The following is a 26,559-nucleotide window of genomic DNA, read 5'->3' as shown; positions in this document are numbered from 1 at the left end:
ATTATCAAGTATTATACGGTAAAGATGCATTACAATTCAGTATCAGAAATAATATTTTTTATTTTCAGCGACAAAGTAAATGAAAGAGGAACAAATTTGACGTACATATATATTTTTAATATATGTAGAAAATAATAGAGAAAAATAGATTTATTTTTATTTCGTAAAACATATTAAAATATTTAGTGTTGAAATTGTTCAACATCCTTAATGTGTAAAATGTTAAACTGTATTTATACTAATATTGGTAATTATATAGAAAAGGGCACGCCTCACCGATTTTAACGAGCTCGAAATATGTTGCCAAGGTCAATATTCTGAACACTTTCTCTTATATTGTACATGTAACCGCCGCTCGGCCTTTGTTCCCAAGATACGGGCAAAAATATTTTCGACGTTGAATATCGTATTTCTAAAGTTGCGTTAGGATTGGATTAAGTTTAGGCTATGCATACATGGCCCGGTGTGTCGCTCGTAACGGTTCCCGGGCCTCTCTCGACCGCATCAGGGACGGTCATCGTCGGAGGTTTTACTCGGTTGGAGTCCGACACTACCACTCCGCTATCCACAGAAGCGGCCTGCTATCCGTGCGGATTTCCTCCACGTTAAAAAAAAAAAGCTATGCATACATGGCCTTAGTTTGCGAGATTTTCGAAAATGTCGATTCCTACATGCTCGTCTGGTCGGAATTAAATTTACCTATTTTATAGTCTTATTTACATTAAAAATGATTATCAACAATGAATTAGCCTTAGATTAAACTACATATAAAAATACGACCATCGTGAAGTTAAATTTAAGCAAACCTTTTTATAAATATCTTGGAAATTGAAATAATATAATAATAATAAAATATCTTGGAAACAAAAGCTGAGCGGCGGTTACGCGAATAAAAAAAGGTTATTCAGAATGGCGACCTTGACAACGTATTTCATGCTCATTGAAATCGATGAGGTATACTCTTTCCTACGGGTATAATTAACCTACTTTTACATTTTTCAGTGGGTCCGAAAAGATTGATAGAGAAAAAGCAAATGATATCGTACAGAACTGGAAAAGTGGAAGATTATTATACTGATAACAGATGATAAATGATCAAACAATAAAAGATTATTGTTTTCTATGTAACGTTTATATTATATCCCAGAAGGTTTTTAAGTTTTAGTTTCAATCATATGAAACTTCACTATACTATACTTATTGTCGTGCATTTCATTTTGCAAACTGCTACGTATTATAATTTCCTTTAACTAATGAACTTTTTTACTAAACGACTGAAATAAATTTATAATTAAGTCTATGTATGTATATCTACAAATAAGTTTTTAAGAATAAAACACCTAATCCTCTCCAGTAAATTTTCAAAAAAAGGGGCAAGTTAAAAATAACAGTGATTGACCTTTATCTAATCAAAGTTTTAATAATTGTTTAAAGGTTCTTCTTTAAAGTTCAATGTTACGAGCAGCATTGAAAAATATCGTCTTCTAACGTATCATTAAATCTTCGAAATAGGCGAGTAGCATGTAACGTTCAATGATGCTTTCGCTATATAAATATAAGCATAAGATGCGTAATGCATGACTAATGTTGGATGGATTGAAAGTGAAAATTTAAAAAGTAAATTAATACATATAATATTTGTATTCGTATTCTATACGTGTAATTACAATATACTGGAAAGGATTATTTGTTTTAAAATGAAGAACATTTTACAAGATGACATCGTAGATAACGTATAAAAAGTATAACATAGATCTGAGATATTTTCATTCAAAGAGTTATTTTATACGCAATTTGGTACATATATTATACATTATGCAACTAAGTTTGAAACTGTCATGCTTATTTTTACTGATATAGTTTTATATGTAAATTTCGTTTAATTAATCTATTGAGGTTTATGAAAAAATAGGTAGAATAAAAAAGAAATTAGAGGAAGTGAATATTATATTTAATTTCTTTGTTAAAAAAGAAAGACAAAAGTGAACAATATAAGCTTTGATCTTTTCGGGATAGTATTTCTGGTGAAAAATATTTTCTACATTTAAACTTGTTATGTTCATATATAAATTACACATATTGCTTTTAATGTATATAAATAATTTTCATAATAGGTGCGTATTATTTACGGTTTGAAGATAATCTTATATAACTTCTAAAATAGTTGCATAGTGTATGTTTACAATATTTTCTAAGAACTTAAAAACGTTTGTTGTTTTAAGAATATCAGAGAACATTATTGATAAGATGAAATTATACGTATAAGTAAAATCGTAGTACCAATTCCTTTAATTATTATTACCGTACAAGATACAGTAATAATCAACTCGATGATTATACTTAATATCGTTATTTTTATTAGTATTATTATTTACTAGGATCTATTTAAACTTGTATTTGCATTTTAGTAACAATATGCATAACTCGCAAAATGTATGTAAACCAAAATGCAGATAAAAGTGTAAGAGATGCAAAAGTAAATCAGTGGTTTCAATTTCAATCTATGCCACTTGAAACGTGGTGTTATAAAGTAACCTATGCATAAGTTTTGCAACAATATTATTGCAATATACGGCTGTTAAATACGTACATACATAAATGAAAAATTGCCCAAATGCTTCATTCAAGCGTAAGACGTGTTAGTTAAGTTATACCAGAATGACACGTTTGTGTAATCTAAAGGAAGAATCGTGTAATACGAATTTTACACGTATTTTATTTACCAATTACAGATTTAGAATTGCGCTGTACGATTTGTCATTCTCGTTGTTATCAATATAATGGTTTCCTTATGTAAAATTTATATAGCAGAACTGTGCAGTATTACAATTATTTAAATTGCTCCATGAGTTATAATCACAAAGTAATTCAATTGCATTGTATTCGATTACATTGTAATTCGTAATTCAGATCTCTAATTTAATTAAATTACAGCGCAATTCATAGTTGTAATTGAAATATAATTACACAAAATAATTGAATAATGTAACTGAAAAATATAAACATAAGATTGAGTCACGTACGAACGAAAAACGGAAGATAAGTCGCATACATAGATTATGTAAATATTTATCTCATATCTTCAGACTTTTCAGCTGTAATTCAGTTACATTGTAATTCAATTACACTCATGATTACAGTAATTGGCAATTGAATTAATCGAAAAGTTTGCATTATGTGACATAGTTAAATTACAGTGTAGTTTATGTGGCACAATTGTCATGTATAGATAGTAATTTGGATATCACATAGCCATGTATCCTTAAAAATATAATTTTTATAGAAATTATTTTGTAACTGTAAGGTATCTTCAATGAATATATTTTTTATTTAGGGTTTTTGTGTCTAATTAATGTTAAATATCATGCTTTGTCATATTTATTTTGTTACGAAATCCAATATAACGAGAGCCTCCTCTTAATAAAAATTAATTAATTAATTAATTAAAAATAATAAATTAATAAATAATTAAAAATAAATTGTAGTATTTTCATATAGAAATAGATATATTGTACAGATAAAACTGGATGTTTTATGCGGCTGTTAAAAAGTATATGCACTCTACTTACAGGATTGACCTTAGATATCAAAACAATGAAGAAATTTCGTCTGCAAAAATATCGATTGAGGCTTCTTTTTCGATATATAAAAAATTTAAGTTCATGTTATGTAGTAGAAATTCTTGTACTAGTTCAATCCATGCATCCATACAATCTTTATACATTCGGACAAAAGGGAAGCAATGTTGACGCGACGTATCCCGATGTTAACTGGTAAGCAGGCCAAACGAAAGGTTTCAGACACACACAATACTTACCACTTACGCACGCGACATCTCGTTTCATTTTACGCAGATAACACATGTGCGATATATATAGCAGCAATGTGGAATCAAAGTGTTTTCTCTTTTGGTAATTACGCAGAAGAAGGGGTTCCAATTCCAAATTTATTGAATTTCGGACAGGTTGTAAGCCTTGAGTAACACGTACTTTGTTCGTGGCGTGGAACGATCATCGTTCGAAAGTTATGACGAAAAGAAAATGAAACTTGTTAGATTCCATTTACTTCAATAGAAATGGTTAGAGATGAAATTGCATATACGTTTGTATGGGATTGTGATTCTAATAGCGGCAAAGTATGGGTGATAGTAATAGTGGTTAGATTAGGTTAGATTAGATTTCACGGATAGCTGGGGAGCCAAGGCCCGCAAACCCGAAAGACCTAACCTAACTTTTGAACCACGATCTTGTCACGCCTTGGACAAAGTGTATATCATCCAGAAGCTTTTCCTCTACAAAACGTCTCATGGTCAAGATCAATGGAGTTGAGGCTACCTCTCTTTTTGAATTACATTAATATTTGGATATATGCTAGGTGTGGAATATAGCTATGCTATGAAATGATCATACAAATTTATCATTAATTAAGACATGGATATTAAGACGTGGAAATAATCGAAGGATTACTGCATCGATGCAGCAATCAGAATCCTTAGTTGATGAGCGAGGTCCGATCGGAACGCTAGTTGCAATATGTACAGGGTGACACCAATACCAAATTTAATTTGTAGTAGATTCTCATCGTTGTATTTTGTTCCTCAATCCTTGGGCCAATAGTTCATTTAATAGATCTTATTATCCAACAGATGTCGAAGAGTAGAAATATAAGTACGCAAATAATCTCTATAATTACTCGCTCCATTCGTTTTTAACGTCTTTTGGAATTGGTCTTTGGAATTGGAAAATCTGTTTCTCTCAGTTAACCGTCTTCTCGCCCATTTCTTTTTAGTCATTTTGTTGTAAATTGTTGCTTGGAACCGTACAATGACAATTGTACGTGTCCTGCCTTATATTCCCTTTCAGCCTGGGTTGTGTCGTTGCAGTTATGTAAGTCAGTCTTTTAGTTTTTCACTTTTTATTTCCTATAATCAACCTACTTTGTATTATTGATAATGATACTGGAATTGGAAAATAATCAGACATTTTAAAACACGTGTTCCAATGTTGGCATCGTAGCACAAACTGAGAGGAATCGGTACTGTGTAGGTAAACTGAAACTGATGTAGAGTTCTCCACATGTCTCAACGCGTATAGTGGCCTTAAGCGACACAACCATAGCGATTCAATAGCGAACGGGATAAATATTTGAGATATAAGAATTCTTACGAAAAATTGTACTTAACGTTGCAATCTCTTCTCGATTGCAATCTTTATTCTTGAACATTTATTTGCATTAGAGAGAATCAGGTATCTTCGATGAATACGTACGTGTGATCGATGTGTGGATATTGAATTTCAGTTGTTTGGTAAGCCTCAGAATGAGAAGTATTGGTATGAGTGAAATACACAAGAAGATTCGTTAGTTGATTCACTGTACAGCACAACTATTCTTATAGTGTAATCCGAGTTGGTTCGGATGTAGCCATTTCGAATTGTTTTCGTGCGAAATACTTCTTGTCTCGTTGATAATCATAATATGCTAATCACAGTGGGTGCAGTTTGTACATGCATTTTTTCATGTGCATATTTACTCATTTACGAAAATTATTAGGCAGATTTATATGCAAAAGAGAAAGAATACATTTACCCTTCCTATCCAAATGTCCTTTGAGGTGGTGTTTGATTAGTCGCTGTGGGTTTCAGTGAATGGGCAGATTGTCTTGGTACTTTACAACGCTAAATGTCATAGAGTTGTCGCACCTGTATGCACATGATGAGATTTGGAATGATACACGCGCGTCGTGTGGATTTTGAATATTCTTCGTTACGAGCCCTGCTTACCGAGTAATATCGTGATATGGCACTGAACGTTCCTTGCTGTCCACTCGAATCTGTACACCAGCGTAAGGTAAGATTGCACGTGAACTGGCATTTTCGACATAGCATTAAGAATAAAATAAGCTTCATTTGACATTTACGCATATGAAAATCTTTCATTGTTTTGACATTTAGTGATTCCATAAGTACACACACCTACACACATTGCACTCCTTATCGTTAAACTTGTGTTAAAATATCTTTGGTACGTAATAGATTGATATTCCTGTATTTTCTTTGCAATTAGTGCCCGTGGTTCATAACTCAACACGAATTTTTATATGATTTTAATAATTAATTTACAGCAACTGAGAACTTTTAATAACTTAATTATATAAAGCGATGAAAATAATGCAAAATACTTTCGGAAGTTATATTAATTGAATTTTTAAATTACGAATTTGTAATTTCGAAGGAATTACGTATTGAAATAAATATTGGATAATTCCCATGGAGTCGTTTACTTTTGCATCTCTTTGTTTCGACACGAAGCTCGAGATATTAGTCACGTTGCAAAACCATTATAACTTTTTACATTTAGGCAGATACTTTAAAAATTATAATTATACATACATCTTTGAATATATGATACGCGTTCTGTATTGCATTGGATCATAATAGAATTTATACGTTGTACAAACTACGATAAAGACCACGTATCTTATGTTCAAATAATAAAAATATAAAAATTTGTTACGCAGTAAGAATATTTTTCAAAAGTCTTCATATAAAGTCGAGATGTTATGTGCAATTTTTTTGTTCAACTTCTATACATGATAGTAGTAGAGCAAACTGTAATGAAATTTGTCATTCTGTCTAATAAATAACAACCGAAGATTCAAAACAAACGAGGTTCATGGTACATATACATGTAGTTTCTTTCTTATGAGCCGAATGTACTTTTTAATTTAGCGCAAAGCAATTATTAGTATAATATAGAAAAATAATGTATTTAAAAGATTCTTTAAACACAAACATAAAGCTTAGTAGACACATCGAGTACGCTAAAGCTGGTTGTTTCATGTTTTGAACGTTCTTAGTTTGTATATCAATAATGTTTATTTTGATATGAAGACTTTGTTAACGATTATGTGAAATTCGTGTATAATATAATATAATTTGTTGATCTACACGCAGTTGAAGTCTAGCAGATGTGTAAATTGAAATTCATGAACACTACTCATATATTTACAGTACATTGTTCAGAGAAACGCTTTCATGTTGGTCGCGCCACAATAACTATATCTCGTTAGATCTAAATATACATATATGTATATATTCGTCTTTGTTACGTCGAACGCAAGGAAGACCTATATTCTTTTCGTCTCCATAAGAATTTAATTTCCATTGACTTGTCCTCTTCTAAAGATCAATTTCATTGTAAACGTTGATGAGTAATCAGCTTTACAAAGCAATTGTCAGTACCATTTAATTAACTTTTCCTGAAACGATCGGGAACATCTGCAAGCTTTAAGTTAAATTAACATATCAAAATACGTCTTGCTTCTTGCATTGGTACATTCTCAAACATGACAAAGTTTCAATACGTTAATACGATTTAAATAATATCGTTTATAAATTTGTTATCTTATATTAATGGCTGTTAGAGGAATATTTCAAAGTGTATCGGTGAATTTTTCATTTATTTTTGTTCAAATACTTGTAGTTGCCCCAACATAATATGTCATAACCTGACATACGTCAGTAACGTGAGATTTATCAAATATCTGTAATTATTCGCGCTATCTGTAATATTAATTATATTATAATGTTATTTATTTGCGATATTCACTGTAGTTATCTGTAAAAACCAGTAATAAACATGGAACTATGTTAAAATTGATTTACAATTAACCCACTTTAGACTAATTAAATTTAGTTTACCTTGTTCAACTCGATTCATATGATCTTAACATAGTTCCAATTTTAAAGCTTCACCAGCATATTCCATAAGTAAAATTAAGAAGAAAATGTTATGTAAGCATAGGGCTCTTAAATGGTTTAAGAAAGCTATAACAAAACTACGAAATTGCCAAAGGCTGCTTTTTTGTTCGACACCACGTTATTAAGAATCATTTTAATGCATCTGCGGAAAATAGAATCTATTACGGTACCGATTATTTCTTCATTTTCTTTAGTTGCAACAAATACGTCACGAATCTTTTGCATTAACTCCTGACGCGTATCAACTCGTACTTAGTGAACTTTTTGTTCACAGTGTGCACATGTAAAAATTCATTGGTGTGATTTATGGTGATGTGCGAGTTATCCCTTAGGGTAATTGTTATTTAACTGATTGACCAAATTAACTTGACCTTAGCAAGTGAATTAGACTTTGCGCAATCGTGTTAAATAGATATCGGTAATCTGTTCTTATGCTGTGTCGATGAAACACCAGTCCATTATCGTTTCGTATTTTTGTTATAACCTTTTGAGAAAGTATTTAAGCGTTCGCTTATATAACATTTTCGTCTTAATTTTGCTTGTACAATATGCTGGTAAAATTTTCGGAACAAAACTAGAATGATATAACTAATACATAACACTAAACATAGTTACTCTTGTAAAATAATTCCAGTAAAATAAGAGGATCATAAAGTAAGAGTAATAAGAAAAAAACCTTATGGTATATTATGAAGTACTTGTTATTACATATTAAAGGGTAGGGATAATTATTTCGATGTCCGTATGAAAGACATTAAAGTTCCTCAATAAGGATTCAATTTATTGTAAAGAAAATCGATGGAAAAAATTTGACTAGTATTGTTGTAAATATCGCGCGCATTAGCAACAAATTATTATCTGCGAGACAATATATAGCAAATATTAAGATTATACCTCAATATTACGGTTCTTCTTTTTTGGGTGTGATTTCAAGAAATACAAAAAGCAATAAATAATAAAAAAAATAACTTCGTATTAAATAGATTCATTGTAAAAATACTATTTATTAAACAGAATGCGCAAATTGTTAAAGGTTGGAAAAGGATTGTTATAGCAGAAAAGGAGTATATTTATAACATCCTTGTAATTATTGCACACGTACTTTGTAACTTGTCCCATTATATGTTTACCTAGTATATATATATTCATTATTCATTACATAACGTTTTGCGTTTTATGCGTTAGAAATGTTTATCGGTATTCCAGATTAAGATACAGTTCAAGATTAAGATACAGCACGAATAATTTACAGTTTTTTTTTAATTAATGATTGTTATTTTTTGGATCGTTAAGAAGAAAATTTTTAAAATTTCAATACAGAATTCTAGGTAATTGTTTCAATTCTTGTGCCTTTCAGTATAAAATTGTCATATTAAAAATATTAGTTTTCCTTTAGAATCAATAATAAAATTTGTCATAGAACTTACTCATTCAGTTCTTATGTTTCTTTTGCTATAATGTTCGGATAAACATAAATTGTACTATCGTTCGAAGTCGGATTATTGTTGTCACGTAACATGAATAAAATTTTATACTTATTATATAAATTGCTTTATCTCCGTCGCATGTACCAATCGTAAAAAGCAATACCACATTTTTTATTTTAATACAAGCACGTTTTCATAGTCTCGTGCTACGAACAACGAATCAAATATATTTATTATTCTCTGTAGTATTCCCGAATCGTTTCCAATCTTATCTGCGTGAATTTCGTTGTTAAACTTTTTTTTCGTAAGAATGTATATTTTAAAGAACAAATATCATAGTTAAGATGAATAACGGAAAGAATAGCGTGATCGGTACTAAATGATGCCTGCAATTGGCTGTGTTTATATTCACCCAAGGTGGGGGTAGCGATGGTGATATCAATGGCCTTTCTGTTCTGTGGCCTTCCTGAAGTGTGCTACCGCCCATGATTTGCGTAGTACTGAAATCGTCGTCGTTTCCAGAGGAATCGAAATCGTCGAAACTGCCCATGTGAATTCTTCTGCCGTTGCTGTTGCTGTTCTTCTTTCTCCCTTTTAGTATAGGTTTCTTTCTCGATGGTTTCTGATCGGTGATTTTCACAAAAGGACTGGGAGTTGTTTTCGCAACAAGATGTAGTTCTAGACCAAAAGAACAATTAATTAACATATATGACGGTTAGATCTGTTGTATAAATGTGTGTGTCTACAGCATTTACATATTACATATAAATTCGTTAACCGCATTTAACGCGTTCACGCCGGCGTGCACCACCGATGGCTCACACTTGAATGTTCCTTCGGACGGTGCATACCACCAAAAATGTAGTAACTAGAAAAAATTGCCACATAGTTGAAAGTTTAAATAATGGAAATTTAACGTATATTAATTAAAATAAAGTAGGATTTATTTTATTTCATCTTAATATTACCCACTTCCGATGGCGAGAAATACAAATAGCAGTGCCGGCGTGAACATGTTAACTTAATATGGTTTCAAAGGTATAATTTTACTTTATGGCATACTTCCATAAATAGGTATCTATAGTGTTTGATTTCCGCAGTCGAAATTTACGACCTAATCTTTTTGTGCGTAAAAATAACAAATCGAGAACTCTCAGGTCAGAAATCACTTCAGGCCAGATGAGTTGCTACACGCTTCTGGGCGCTTGAATAGTAATAGTCCGGAACATAGTGACTTTGTAGCGTGTAAGAGAACTAGCTGCTTGAAAATTATTTAACTTTGTGATAACAGTCAAAAATATATAAATTTTTGGTAATTTCAGTCGAGCTTCGTCATCCGATGTAGGTACGGGTCGGATGCCATACTTTCGTTTACTTCATTTTCATCATCAATGTAACAAAGTTGGACGGTTTCCAAGCGGTGAGTTATTATAATACACGGAGAAGAGTTGCTTTCTCTTGGATTGCAAGTCATGGTTCGATAGGTCAGTGAATCGGAGATCAGTGGACACAGAATTTTCTGCTGGGCCTCAGCCGCTCACTCATTTTGCTGACTTTCGGGGCAGCTTAGTGGCCGAGTGTTGGTGCATTGAGGAAATGTTTTGTCGAATAAAACGTACAGGGTTTCTCATATTTGTCAACAGAAGTGGCTGCAGCAGTAGAGTAGTTTTCCATAGTTATCGCAAACGATCTGATGAAATAATTTATTTATTAATAAAAAGACGACTTATATGCATTATATCCGTTATAAATCAAACAAATGGATTTTATCTCTTTTACAATTTAGATTTTTTGAAATGTTAAGGTGATCCGAAATACCACCCCAAATTCTTTTTCCATTTCTATTACCTACAATTTAGTAATAATCGAATCGGTAAGACGTGTTGGTTACCATAAGGCTACTTCTCAACGACCTTGAATCTTAAAACGACACAATTATGCGTATGAAATACAATAAGTATTAAAATATAATAAGATTGTCTTAAATGAACGTCGAATCGATTAGAAATGCTTGTTATCGAATCATTCCAACACAAGTCAGTTTCTTTTTCAACGACTGTCGGTATATCAACCATTTTTTAAAATAAGCGCAAGGGTGGAAAATTTTAGCTTCGGGTATTTATTCGTTTCCGAGATATCAATAAAAAGCTTTCGGTATTGTACATTGAATTTTGTCTACACAGACGAGTATATAACTTAAGAGTAGGAAATTAATACAAGTTAACATAAAAAAACAAATGTCTGTGTCTTTATCAGATTATGAAATCAGTAGGTTACCAAATAAATTATTGCTCGTACTTGGATGATTCTAGTTATTGCCAGTAACGTGTGAGCGGTCTGACAAATTAACTATATCCTATTAATATAAACAGGACATGTAATATATATTTTTCTCAAAACAGAAAATTCTCAACGTCTGCATGCGGAGAAATTGAGTTTGAAACTTTGTCAAGTGTACTCGAATTTAGCTAATCATCAACTAGGAACGAGCAAACAATCAGTAAGAGATTACTGTGAAAAATATGGATTAAAATTGCTTCGCTTTATCTTCAAAAAAGTAGAGCGCGAACATGTTTAGCAAAATATTGGCCTAGTACACGCCTATGACCAAGTTTTCTCAGAAACGAAGCGTCTTGTGAACAAAATTTATTCTACGTTTTTTACTTAATTTCACGCGTAGAACAACCTGCTATTGATTATTTATTCAAGCATACTTGAATTTCAAACTCGATTTTTTCGAAAATGTATCATTTGTACGAACATATATCACTCTATATTTTCGATTTATTTTTTCATTTGGATTCTCCTCTTCTCGGCTTGTACCACCAGTTCAGCTACACTCTGTATAACGGCGTATCTGGGGTATCTACGTGCGACGATGAGTACTATTTTCTCTACATTTGACTGTATGCACGTTACAAATAAAATGAGTCGGAAAACTAATGAAATTTTAACACGTTTTTCCAAGAGAATGGTTGAGTTTCGACGCATGCTTCCTTTGAGACTTTTTATCTGCACGGTGAGTAGAGAAATTTCGCCTGGAATTTCGAGGCTAAAGCCAATTTTGCGGTGACCTTTTTTTCATAGATCTCTATTGCTCCAAAGACGTAGAATAACATTATGGTAATCGTGACAAATCATTTTTTAACATAGTGTATAATTTTGACTATTTATTATAAATACAAAGGGTTAATAATCTTGTACATATTCGATGACACTGACATTTGATAATTACGGCACGGCTGATTACGTTTGAAAGGTATTGTAATTCATATTACCATATTGCATAATCAAACATTATGTAAGATCCGCATTTTTGCATAATAAGCACCAGGCATGAGATTAATATCTCGTATGATCACGTTTTCTTTGTACTAGAGTGAAGATGTATTTTCTCAAATATACATATGACCGTCCATCATCGTAGATAGCATCAATGAAATACAGAATCATTCACGTAACTCGAAACCCGAACGCACGAGAACTTGGAAAGTGACAACTTTAGTTACATATGCGTTTGCTACCATAATCATACATCGACATTATTCATCTATGAGCTGTTGATAGGACTGGAGGTGTACAGATTATAAACGAGAACACAGGTAGAAAAGTAATTTTGTAGAATGTTAATTTCCGTTTCCTTCTTTTTTTTTGCAACTTTGTTCGGTATTTTTCATTCTTAACGATTTGAATATCTTCTTTTGCGTTATAATTTCAAATTTGTCAATGATCACCTTTTACAGATTATTGGATGCAAGAATGAGGAACAAGGAAGCAAGTGAGATACAGCAAGAAGTCGTACGAAATTCATATATAGACAATTTTGTTGAGAATTATTGTAACAATCCCTTAAAATTCGATAGAGTTTGCAATCCAGGAAGCTGATACGAAAGCACACACCGAACACAACAGGGCCAGGTAAACGAGCAAAAGGGATAACGAGCTCTGACACAAGGAGCTTCGATGATTGCATCAACTACTAGTCCATTAACCTAATCCTGCCCCTAACAGGCAAGTCCCCTGCCTATATTAAACACACATAGAGAAAGTCCGCAACATTAGCACCCAACCTAACGATATCCTGGTCAGTTTCAACAGACAGTCTCTCTTTGTTCGGGGTTTTGGGTGATCCTCAGTTTACGACACGAACAATACTTCTGCTCTTTTGGAAAGTTGGAAATTCTCACCTCGCAAGGTTGTAAGATTTACAATGCGGACCCCGTCAAGAGGTTAAATGACACCCTAAGTGCTCCTTAATATCATAAACCTCAACACCCAATGAGAACGTGACACTAGACCAGGACGTTGCGTTACGCGCCCTCCAGCATGTACGCGCAAGATGCACCACATGAGAGACGCACACGACAGTTCGACATTTACAGGATTGGATAGAATAAATTCCCACTTCACAGGAAACATTGACAAAAGCACACCCCGTGACAGATAGACGGACAGTTAGAATGTAAGCTGGACAGTCATCGCGCGAACTCGCCTAACTCCATTACGTATAGTTCATACTCTTCTGTGCATAAACACAACCTTAATAGACATCTTTAATCTACTTTCAGCTTCAGCGTTAATAGCGTTCAAGGCTCGCGACGTCAATCGACCAGTTGCAGCCTGACTGATTGCTACCTCCTAGTTGATAATTCACAACGCTGTTCCTCGACTTGCCAGTCTCCAATACCATCGTCATCACCAAGGACCATATTCCGAACAATCTGCTTCCCTCATACAGCACTGTCCCGCTTCTACCTATTTTCTCTCCCGAGGAGAATCTCTCGAGGAATGGATTTTCAAGGAAGCTCCCCTCGAATCGTCCAACCGGTCCAGATATGTAAATGATAACTTTGTGACTTGGCTCCATATGAAAGTCTGGTGAATTTTCACGACTTCCTTAACTTGCACCATCCAAATGTCAAGTTTATTATGGGAATAGAATTTAACCTCCACCTACTACCTTTTCTGGATGTACTTTTGGCCAAGGAACCAGGCAATCCTCTCGGTCACCGAGTTTGCAGGAAACTCACCGATACTGACAAGTACCTTCATGCATCATCCCGCTACCAACCAACCCAGAAGGACTCGGTCATTTTCTTATTTGTCAACCAGATGATTAATATTTGCAAACAGGGTCTTTTGGAATCAGAACTAGACCATATGAGAACCGCGATAACCTCTAATGACTTCAACCTTACTAGAAATAACTATTTCACCAATATCATCAATAGTCCTGAGGTGTATGTGTTGTCCGTGATACTTGTAACTGCTGGCTGTAGATGTCGCTGCTGGGGTACTGCTACTTTTCTTCTAATTTAGATGCGTGGAAGAAAAATAGGACTACGGGCGCCGGGATTCGAACCCGGGTCCCGAACACATTCGAAACCTAAGGCGCTAACCACTGTGCTACCGTCGTCCGGTTGAAGTTAGTGTCGAGTGGCGGTATTTGTCCTTTCAAACACAAGAATACAAATTCACAAGATGATCGACATACCGTCGAACATTGCTATCACACGACTTTCTAAGATATAATCGATCGCATCAGAAGAATCCTCCACAAGAGCAGTATCAAAACAGTTTAGCTAACACATACCAACATCTCACGAATACTCGCCTCTCTTAAAGATCCACTGCCACAACTAGAGATATTGGGGGTTTACAAAATATCCTACTCATGTGTGAAGTCTTATATTGGTGAAATTAGTGACAAGATGCTTTGACAAGATGCTCGTTTTAGCAAAGAACATGGGTGTTTCCCAAGGAAATACAGAGAAACGACGGAAATTACGATGCATCCAAGCAATATCAATAGAGATACTTCATGTCAGTCCTATATGGGTACATTCTCCCTATCATACATACTCTCTCCCATTCTTTAATTGATCAGCTGATCTTCATCACGCACCCGAAACTCACAACTGAAAGTCTTCGTCATGCTGACCATCGATCCGGAAAAACCAAACTGACGTGAAAGTGCACTTTTCCAGGTGCACACCAGTATTAGCGCGCAATCCTAATGGAGCCAACTGCAATGCTAGCGAAACATTGGAATCCATTTACTTCCAGACTCTTTCACAGAAGCCTCAAACAATGTTGAATGAAGCAGTATTAAATACAACAATACCAATTGTAGCGGTGCAGATTGTAAAACAATTTTATAACAGTAAAGTAAGAAATATAGAAACCTCATTGTAATTTCGACCAATCGCGGGGAGACGTAAACGGGAGTCGTAAATTCCCGTTACGATTTTAATAATCGACACCACGAGTTGATCGATCCCCTGATTTCGGTTAAGATAATAGGGGTGATTCAGTTAGTATAACACTGTGATTCACAGAATCATAAATTATATATTTCCAACACTTAAGTTACACTGTTGAGTAGATATAAACCGTAGATAACAACTTGTCGCACGAAGATAAGATAGATATGCACAATAGAGCAAGGCTCTTATAGTTGAATTTCGTATATTAGTGGACGCAGCACTAGAGGATACTTAATAGACGTTAGATTTCGACGTTGTAGTATGTAGAAGAAGTAAGTTGACTTGACCCTCCTGATGTCGCAGGAGAAGTAGTTGACTTTTCTAGCGAGTAGAAGAAGTAGAGTTGGGTGACGATGCTGTGTCGGAGGAAAGCTAGCGATGGGTGTGTCTAGCGCACGGAATCGGATTTGTTCATGACATTTTTGGTCAGGAAAGTGAGGGCAGTATACATTGGTTTTGATTGGATAAAAGAAGGTCGGTGGACTAGGAAGGGCCTTAGCCGCCCTCGATAGAAAGTTGCTGGTGGGAAGCATCGTACCTGAGAAAAACTAACTTTCCCTTGTCAAGCCGTAGTAGACAATAGTCGTTAAAAAGCGATAAAAAAAAGACATTTGTTCGGTCTGAAGGACCCTAGCTAGCAAATTGCTGGGATTTATGACGGATCCTTAAGACTATTGAGGGTACGCCGTAAGGATGAGCGGACATCTGGTGTCCGTCTGGCCCGCGGTGTATGGCCTGGTCTAGGTAGATGGCCGCCCGACGTAACACTCATTTTTCTTAATTTGATATCTCATCGATAGTTGCGTCATCGTTGACCCAGATCATAGGTTACGCTGGAAGTTATTTCGAGCGAAGATATCTCGTATCCACTTAAAATGACAAATTCGTGCTTACTAGGGCTACACAAGTACGTAAGATTATGGCCTGGAGTGGCCTTGCAGAAAGTTGGACAGTTTTGGACAGGTACTCGCCACATACGAGCTTAACTTTTTTCGACACTTCACGGCGTAAAATTTTCTACTTGTTTTGGAAGATTCTGTCTCCCTCTCTTCCGACTCAGACGCCTATGATTGTAGTAATAAGCGTACGTGTGACCAGCGTTGCCATTTCCCATGATCTCGCGCACGCACAGGTTCCGAGTTAAGTGGATGATTCTGTATAATTCGTCCATGATTTGCAATAATGCAATTACAATGGAATATCACAGTATTACTGTATTCTTACTGTACTCTGTAAATTCTGAGATTCTATTTCTTTCTTCATAAACTCGCCGTGAGTTCTAAGATCTTCCATTTTTTTTTTAATGATCCAAGATCGTCTCTAAATATGTTCAATTTACTTTTGCCTGCAAAAGTTATCTTACCTCAAAAGTTTCACTGTATAATATTATTTATAAATATGTCGGATTTGTCGGGTTGGCGCTAGTTCTAAGGGCGCGTTGCGTATCTTCAGTAGGACAAGCCATCGTAGTTGTTCATTGAGGTTTATATTTACAATTATGTGTACAAGTGTTGACTTAACAGGGTTTAACAATTTAACGTGTTTATTAGACACTTTTAAAGTAAAGACAATGTTCTCAGATTCAAACGAATCCACGGTCAACGGGATAACTCTTTGTACAATTTTTTTTTTCTATTTATTTATTTGAATTTTACAATTTGTCCATTAGGACATTTGGTAAAATGTTGTATCTTGGCGTTGTAATAATATAGCATGTGGGTGGTTACCTCCAGCGGGGTACCATCTTCGTGTTTGCTAGGTTGTGTCCTTTGTGAGATCTGTTGGGTGTTTCCTTTTTAGTCTTCTTTCTATGTTTGATGTGTTGATCGTTTCCGCTGCCAGCCGATTCGGGTGCGTTGCTACTCTTTCTCTGTACCTTCTTGCGTATCTGCTAATCTCCTCATTGACCGTTGGTATTCCAAGGTCTTTCCGTATATCTTCGTTTCTGACGTACCATGGTGCGTTTACTATTGTTCTGAGGATTTTAGCTTGGATTATCTCTATTTTGTTTATATGGCTCATTGCTGCTGTTCCCCATAGTGGTATTCCGTACGTCCAGACTGGTTTTATAATTGTTTTGTATATTTTTAGTTTGTTTTCTATGCTTAGTTTGGATTTTCGACTTGTTAACCATTGCATTTGTCTCCTTGCTGTCTGTATTTTGTATATTATTGATTTAATATGTTGTTTCCATGTAAATCGTGTATCTAGGTGGAATCCTAGGTATTTGACTTGCCTTGTTTGTGTTATTTGCGTGCCGTTTAGTGTAATGTTTGGTGGTATCTGTTTTCGCAGTGTGAATGTAATGTGGTTGCATTTATCGGGGTTTGCTTTAATTTGTCTATCTTGAAGCTCTTTGTACAACTGAATATGTTTTGAAACTCAAAGTGACGTTAGCTGTGACGCACGGTATCTTTCAGACTGACTGACCTGACGTTGCGAGTAAACTTTCCAAGCAGATCATAAGAATAAAAGACTGACACGATCACATTTGTCAATTGCGTATTGACCGGGGTTATCAACAAAATTCCAGGCGCCGTTACTAGGCAGATCCGCGTAGAGCCGTCATTGCTCCTGCCCCGGGACTTGTTTGTTAATACAGCGTGTGTCCGTCGATATTGGTATTTCTACTGTTAAGTAAAAACGTTCGTCCCATGACCGTGGCTACGTTCGGTGACCAGTTGTGTCACCTTGACCCCAAGCCCACTGTCACAAACCTTGGGCAAACATAATCAGATCGTATCACAACAACTGCTTCTAAGTTCTACCATTTAAGCACAGCTACAATGAATAGACCAGATCAAAGTATTGGGGATCTTCCCAAAATTCCAATCTCTTCTTAATATTTTCTCTGAGCTGTTTGATCGTCATATTTTTAACTTCGCAAAGAATTACATACAATACTTGCGAATGTAATATTTTTCAAATGGTTTCTAGTGTTTTCGAATTGTTCTTAATTAATTAAACAAAACTACAATTACGTTCGTTGGTTTTGTATCGTTGTTCATTTCACGCTTTACTTTACAACGTCTTTTATGATATGTCTCTATTAATGCTTCTTTATATCTCTGTCTTTCTATAATATGCGATATTTTAGACGAATCTTGATCTTTTGCTATTAAATGTGTAAATACATCGAAGAAACTATAATTTCTACACTTGTTACAAATACTTACACCTATTGACTACTTTGAGTAGCACTGGAAGCGTTAATTTATACGATATATAGGGTGGTTGGTAACTAGTGGTACAAGCAGAAAGGGGGTGATTCTACGCCAAAAAAGAAGTCGAAAATATAGTATAAAAATCTTTTTTTTTTTAATTTTTCCATCGAGACAACGATCTACATTGAGATCCGTTATAACGTACCGCACGCGTACCGAGCTAAAATTCAAAGTCGATTTTCTTGAAAACAAAGCCTCAAACGAAAAAGTTTTATTCTATATTTTCGACTCCTTTTTTCGCGTAAAATCACCCTCTTTCCGCTTGTACCACCAGTTACCAACCACCCTATATATTATTGGCCAACAATACTCGTTACGACGAATTGAATATTAAAGATGCTATTCAGTTCATGAGTGGTATAGAGTCATTGTTGATCCCATCAAGACGATAATACGTAATGATCCTGCAATACGTTGTGCGTCAAGCTAACGACGAGCGGCTGATTATTTAGATGGAATAGAGCTGCTAGAAAGCGAAGATGGCAGTGAGCTGATCGAATTTGAAGATAATTACGGGTTGATGACGTGCGGGCCGTACACGATAAGAGTTTCTCTGAGGCATGCCTCAGGCATGAACCTCATGACATGAATGAGGCAGAACCTCAGTATCCGTTCTACCTTCGAAGTGAAATGGCGTTATGAGACGAGGTCTAGTGCGAATCCTATTTATAACGAGTAATACGGACAGCTTCGAAGCAACGAAATGTCATCGCTGTGCGAAAGAAGTTGCAATTGTTTAGGTACAGCGATAGGTATGAGTATTGTTACGCCACGAGGCCTTCCATAGGCCGTATTCTTAACCGTCGCTCGCTGTCCTACAGAGTCGCAGGCAGATCGTCTTATCTGCCCGGCGGATCATATACAATGTATCGACAAGCGCATAGTTGTCGCCAAGCAGCGAGCTCTGGAAACGTCGAATTTTGTCCGTTACGTTTCCACACAAAAAGGTGACACGCGTGATCATGGCGTGATCAGTGGCGTGACCCGAGCATAGTGGGGGTCATCTTCCAAACAAAACAAAGGAATGATCGAAAGGCGGTCAGTCCCTTCTGACGAGTCGAACGATACATATCGAGAGATCTGACGAGCAAAATAAAAATCATAAAGTCTAACGAATTCATTGAAAGCTATTGTACAGTCGGATCAACTTTCTATAGTATATTACCTTATTCAGTGTAAAACAGTTTATGGCTTGTTCATCATATTACTGTTAAATATATTAATTTATGTTAACCTGTGAATACAGTGTTACATTCATTAAACCACCTCTGTTATCCTAATCGAAACAGAGGAACGACTATTTCGCGGCGTCGATTAACAGAATCGTAGCGAGAATTTACGCCTCTCGCTGACGCGTTTTCCTAGCGACCGCGTCTCTCCGCGAACGGTCGTAACATGTATTAAAAAGCGAAAAACATCACGTAAAACAGGGAAACGGTCTAAAGAATCGGCTGATTGTCAAAAATATGGATTTAAAATTTGGTCTTTATGTCTTCAAATATAGGAAATTTCTGATGTACTGAAATCTTGCTGAAAAGCAAGTTTCCTTCGCAACTCATTTCTATTTGTACGCGTTTTTATCGCGGTACGAATTCCATATGTTTACGTGACTATGTAGGTGTGACATATTTTATCTGGCCTTAAGGCTATTTTTGATCTCCCATCTTTGACAGGATATGGTGACAGTGCTTGGTTTATATCATCAGTCTTCATCGTCATACCCGGAGCAAATATTATCCCTGTCCCCGTGATCTGATCCCGACCAATTGAGCGAGTCGCACAATGCGGCTACACATTTTGAGAAGTTTGAATAATAATAAAACAAAACGAAGTGAATGAAAGTTTCAACAACTAATGAACAAGTCGGAGAGATGGAAGGTAGGGTAACTATATAGTGAGGGTTTTGTGGCGTAATGATGCACAATCTTGAAGCACATTATTATGGTAAGATCCTGAATAACTTTCCCTATTTTACGTTTAGTATTGTGTGTATTATATAACAATTCGTTTTAAACTGCCTTCGTTTTTCAATGAAAGCAGCTACGTATAATTACTACAGTTTTTACCAGGTGAAGATCAGAACAAAGTCCAACATTTCAAATATCAGTTGATTCGTTAAAAATTATTTACTATTGCTACTTATTTGTGCACATGTACTATATATCATACGACATGATATGATATGTTCTATTCTGTACATTTTTTGAGTCAGCGCACCGTATGTTCTGCCGTGTCGAGCCACCGCTTAGTCAGAGTCACTTTTACAATCGTTGTTCAAAGACGAACAACCTCGAACCGAAAATACCTGCTGCAACCTCTGAACAAGACGGAGATCAAACCAGCCCTTCGATCTCTCCTATTCTTTCCTACCCCAAGGAGTTGCACAAAAACTCCTTCACACATTCATTAAGAATCTCTCTACGTGACAAGTCAACTTTCTTTTTTCAAAGACTCTCCTTCAGCAATATTGATATACAGGGTAGTTGGTAACTGGTGGTACAAGCGGAAAGGGAGTGATTCTACGCGAAAAAGGAAGTCGAAAATAAAGAATAAAAATTTTTCGTTTGAGTCTTTCTTTTGGAGAAAATCGACTTTGAATTTTCGCTCGGTACGCGTGCACTTTATCACGTCTCGTTATAACGGATCTCACTGTAGATCGTTGTTTCGATGGAAAAATTAAAAAAAAAAAATTAAGGAAAAAATTTTTATTCTATATTTTCGACTTCTTTTTTCGCATAGAATCGCCTCCTTTCCGCTTGTACCACCAGTTACCAATCACCCTGTATATATCGAGTTATCATTGGGGTTAGGGGCGTTTAACGAAGGTAGTTGGTAACTGGTGGTACAAGCGGAAAGGGAGTGATTCTACGCGAAAAAGGAAGTCGAAAATAAAGAATAAAAATTTTTCGTTTGAGTCTTTCTTTTGGAGAAAATCGACTTTGAATTTTCGCTCGGTACGCGTGCACTTTATCACGTCTCGTTATAACGGATCTCACTGTAGATCGTTGTTTCGATGGAAAAATTAAAAAAAAAAAAATTAAGGAAAAAATTTTTATTCTATATTTTCGACTTCTTTTTTCGCATAGAATCGCCTCCTTTCCGCTTGTACCACCAGTTACCAATCACCCTGTATATATCGAGTTATCATTGGGGTTAGGGGCGTTTAACGAATCTTCATTTGGATTAGCCATTGTTCTTATACAAAATGGACGATAGTTAATGGTACAAATATGATTATTACAGAATTTGACAAGTAACCGTGGCGATTAGCTACTCGAGATGCTAATGACAATAATCTTAGGTTCAATAACGAATACATGGTCAACGGGATAGCATGTGCGCTTTCTTCCAAAGTCTAAGTCGAACTGAACTTACTTGTCCACAGTCCAAGTGGAACTCCTCTCATGTACTTTTCTATGCACCTCTCTGTACCCCTTGGGTCAACTCTATTTTTAAAGAGAGCTATACAACTCCGCCATACCTCTGTTAGGTAAAAACGTCCATTCCGTGATCGTGGCTACGTTTAGCGATCAGATGTGTCACTTCGAGCCCAAGCCTACTGTTATAAATCTCGGGCAAACTTAATCGGATTAAATCATAAACAACTACTTCTAAGTTTTATTATTTAAGTACAGCTATAATAAAAAGTCTAGACTAAAGTATTGAGGATTTTCCCAAAAATTCCAAAGGAAAGGCCCTGATGTTCTTTCATCTGCGACATATATATTAGTACTAAAACTATCGGATATGTAGATAAAGCAACTGATATGCACCAATTTAACGCAACATGTAATTTCTATAATTTTTCTACTTGATATTAAAAACGATTATTGACAATGAGCTAAGTTCAGATTTGGTTATATACAGCAAGGAGCAGAATCGAATCAATGCAGAGCTTTTGTTGAAAATGATAACTTATTTATACGATACTATATGAGCAGTAGATGACTGGAAACGTTCTAATACGTAGTCAGACAGATCTACAGTTAATAGAATTTTGTCGAGATAAACGTAAGCGATCTTGTATCAGCAAACATGAATCTTTACAGAAGCGACGTGTAAAAGAAAGTGAAATTCGGTGGCGGATCCGTTATGCTACAGCCCACAGCCCTCGAGAATACAGAATATAGCAATATCGAGTTCCACAGAATATAGCGTAGGATCATTGAGACGTATTAGTGACAGAATAATTCAATACACGTATAAAGGAAATTTTAAATATGAAACGACAAGAAAGGGCACAGAATATAAAAACTGACAAAAGGAATATCGCTTTCTAACACGATGCAGGTTCTAAGAATAAAGCAAAAATAGTTGCAATTGTAACCATTTCCAGTTTTGGACTGCTTGTCAGCTGAAGGTTTAGACTTGAATCTGATTGAAAATCTGTGGACAATACTAAAAAACAACTAGAAAATGAATATGATTTCCCATCAAGTAATCTCGATGAATTTTTTATTGGAGAATGATTTAACGTGCCTGTATCTAGCATTAAGTGTTCAGACGATCAATGTATATTATCAATATTTTATGGTTCTCTAGACGACCAATACACAACATATTGTCCATACGGTATCGTCAATATTTATTGACAAACTGTATTTTTCTTATACGTTCGGTATTATCGACAATACATTCAATTTTCAATTAGATTTCAAAGATGTCTAGTCAAGATGTCTGACCAAAAGAAAACTTGTGCAGCCACTATTTGAATATAATCAAGGCAAAAGCCAAACAAGACTTATATCCGAAGACATAAAACACGAGGAGTAAAAATATTTTTCATGAAACAATCTCGTAAATATTCGAAATATTGACAATACGTCAATCTCTTCCATAATATGATGAATGTTCAATAATACTGACAATATTATATTGACAATATATCGGTTGAACATGGTCGTTTGGCACACTTATAATGTCGAGAATCCTGAAATATCGACAATAACATCTCTCAACTGACATGGTCCCCATGTGCGTGGGACTGAGATACGATCAACCAATGTAGGGCAGACACCTTGTGTCGGCTTCAGTTGCTCAACCTTCGCCCATCATAGGTCGGGCTGGGTGCCTTTTCTGGGCCCTACCATCTCTCTAGGACGGTACCGGTTTAGGTGGTACGCTGCTCATCCGCTGACGATCCTTGGGGAGGCACAAAGTCTGCCTCTGGCAACCTCGTCGGCCCATCAGACCAACAGTTGGCAATAAACCAGTATCGCCGCGTATCCAACACCAAACCACCAAGATGGGGGACTTTACTTTCGGGGCTGATCACGGCCTCCGTGCTAGCAAAGAAAATCATTGGCGAGACTGTCGTAACAGACAGATTATCCTGTCACCGTATCCTATCAGTCGGTACAACTTGGATAAGTCACCACTCAAGGATCAAACACCATAAATCCCGAGAATTAGAAAGGAAAGAGGCGAAGAATAAAGGTATGCAATCTCTCAAGAAGTAAGCACAAATTTGGTTGACAGAATGCCAAGACAAATAGCGGCCGTTTTAAGTGCAAGAGGGTCATGTACAAAATATTGTATTTGTTTAAAGTTTTTATTTCTATTTCTTTTTCGCACGCTCCAAAATGCAATCAGAGGCGTATCTATATATCTAGCGAACTAAATGGGACGTAATAAAATTTTTATACGTTTATTAACGAAAAGCAGATGTAAATTAATATACCTGTTCTTTTCATTCCCCATCGTGATTTATAAATAAATTATCATTTTCTACAAAGAGCACTGTATTGGTTTAATTTTGCTCTTTGCTGTAAATATACAGCTGCCTACGCTAGAACTTTGATTCAAGCAAAGTTGTTTGCGAATATCTCGAAAGTTAACGAGTGATGGTTATATGTATGTACAGGAAAAAATTACTCACAACGTTGACTTTCACAATATATTTGAATCCATTTACCATCGAAATCGGTGACATGTATCGTACTCGGTATAATTATCAATAGTCGCTTTGTGCGACGATTATCAATTGTTGCTTAGTAATTTTAAAAACGAGAAGGATTTTAATTTTTCGAAGCGAAAAGTAAAGATTTCATAATTAGAAAAAGTTCTAGAAATGTAAACAAAAGAAAATTTTAAATAACGGAAAGTAAATTTCAAGATTAGACAAAATCTTCATTTCATGGACAGAATAATAGATCCGCAAATAACTAAGTCAAAAAAGAATAAAGTTAAGTAAAAACTTTGATGATGTAAGTACTGTCAAGATGATCTCCACATGATGTTTTTATCGTCATTAGATACATACCTTGAAACCATTAAAAACCTTCTTAGTCATTCTTTCTTGCCTTAATCGTAGCGAAAATTAAAAAAGAAATGTTAAACTAATTTAGATGGCCGATTTAAAATTAACATTCTGTACGTACATGTGGATTATGTACTTAGAAAAGAGTTTTTAACATTCGATAGAAACAAAAGATCTTGTGTCATCCATACGATTGACCCATAATAACAAATACACAAATCGCTTAAAAAACATAAACTGTATTCTTTTTTTTATACGAAACTGTACAGCTACACTTTTTTTTCAGACGAAACTTGTGTTCTTTTCTTTGATAGACCGATTCTTCGAAACATTCTGTCCAGCAAAGCATAAAGTGCAATGTGCGATTGTCTACTTCATATAGGAATCTGAGACATCTCACTTTCAAATTGAAAATATCTGTCGAACTGTAGATTTTCTCGATATTGTACCTTAATACATATTTTTTGAAAACAAACTTGACCTTCATACGTCCTCTATACACCTTTCTACAAAGGAACAAATCGCGTCAAATTATGTCCCTCACGAAACCACCCAACTTTTATTTGAAACATTTTTCGTTAAAATCGTTACTTGGAGACTTTAAGACTTAAAAACTTTATCATTAAATTAATCAGTGAAATTTATTGTAGATTTTATCGAAAATATCTTGTACGACAAAATATAAACATGTTCTCCAGAAAAATGTGGCATTCAAAATATTGTACTAATTTAATAACAATAAATACAAATTTAATAACATCTTCAGTGGTTCACTTGTTGAAGATCGAAACGAAATAGAAGGACAATATCGGTAAGAAATCAGATACGTTGAGAGAACATTCACGGCTTATAAATTAATTTTGTCCGATAAGAAGTACCAACTGATTAGTTAAAACTATAAAAGGAGTTACTGTTACATATTGTAATGTAAATTACTCTAAATCATAAATGACAACTATGGAATGATTCCTACGCATCATATACCATATTTTGTTTATGATAATGTTTTCTATTATATGTTCAACTGTATTTTTTCGGATTACATCCAATCATTTTTCATTGCATTGGATATTTTCATATCAAACTTATAAAGTTTTTCTAGAATATGTGCTTTAATTAAAAAAAATCACATTCCTAATCTAAAATATAAAATGTTGTACAGTGTTTTATCACATTAGTATTGTTAATAAATTTTGCATATATTTTACCCAGCTTTTGTATATATTTTGCATAAACATTGCATATTTTAACATAAATTTTACACGAACATCCACCTTCTAGTTACGAAACTCTACTATTATAATTGTGTCGAGCGTTTGAAAGAAATCTGAAAATATAAAAAGGAATTACAAGTGCAATATGTTTCGAAGAAAACACAAAAGTATTTGAACGATCAATTATCCTTTATATTAACAAACCCCTACATTTAATGGCATATAACTACATTTAACACTTATATGCTTAAGATGCTTATTCGTTCTGTATACTAATTGTTTACTAAATATACGTTTGCAATAAATGTTTTATTCTCTCTATGTACATACGAACAGTTTGAAATTTTACTAATATAATTACGACAGTTATGTCTCATTACAGAGCTAATGAAATTTTGTAATATTTTAT

General features: G+C 34.9%; 1 protein-coding gene and 1 long non-coding RNA gene across 2 annotated transcripts in view; one reads left to right on the top strand and one right to left on the bottom strand.

The window, feature by feature from the left end:
• Positions 1-5,677: 5,677 nt before the first annotated feature.
• Positions 5,678-10,902, top strand: LOC138188619 (uncharacterized). The gene is made up of 3 exons (XR_011175585.1): positions 5,678-5,847; positions 10,510-10,607; positions 10,672-10,902. It is a non-coding gene; the product is annotated as an uncharacterized LOC138188619 (long non-coding RNA).
• DIP-lambda (Dpr-interacting protein lambda) overlaps positions 8,985-26,559 on the bottom strand; it is a 560,727-nt gene continuing 543,152 nt past the window's right edge. Inside the window, exon 12 of the mRNA XM_069130556.1 lies at positions 8,985-9,865. Coding sequence (XP_068986657.1) covers positions 9,507-9,865 — 359 coding nt within the window. The 3' untranslated portion in view covers positions 8,985-9,506. The remainder of the gene's footprint in view (positions 9,866-26,559) is intronic.

The sequence above is a fragment of the Bombus flavifrons genome, chromosome 17 (genome assembly GCF_040668555.2).
Source record: "Bombus flavifrons isolate JBK064 chromosome 17, iyBomFlav1_principal, whole genome shotgun sequence".
Taxonomy (NCBI): Eukaryota; Metazoa; Arthropoda; class Insecta; order Hymenoptera; family Apidae; genus Bombus; species Bombus flavifrons.
Note: the sequence above shows the minus strand (reverse complement) of the source record. Positions and strands in the feature narration are given on the sequence as shown.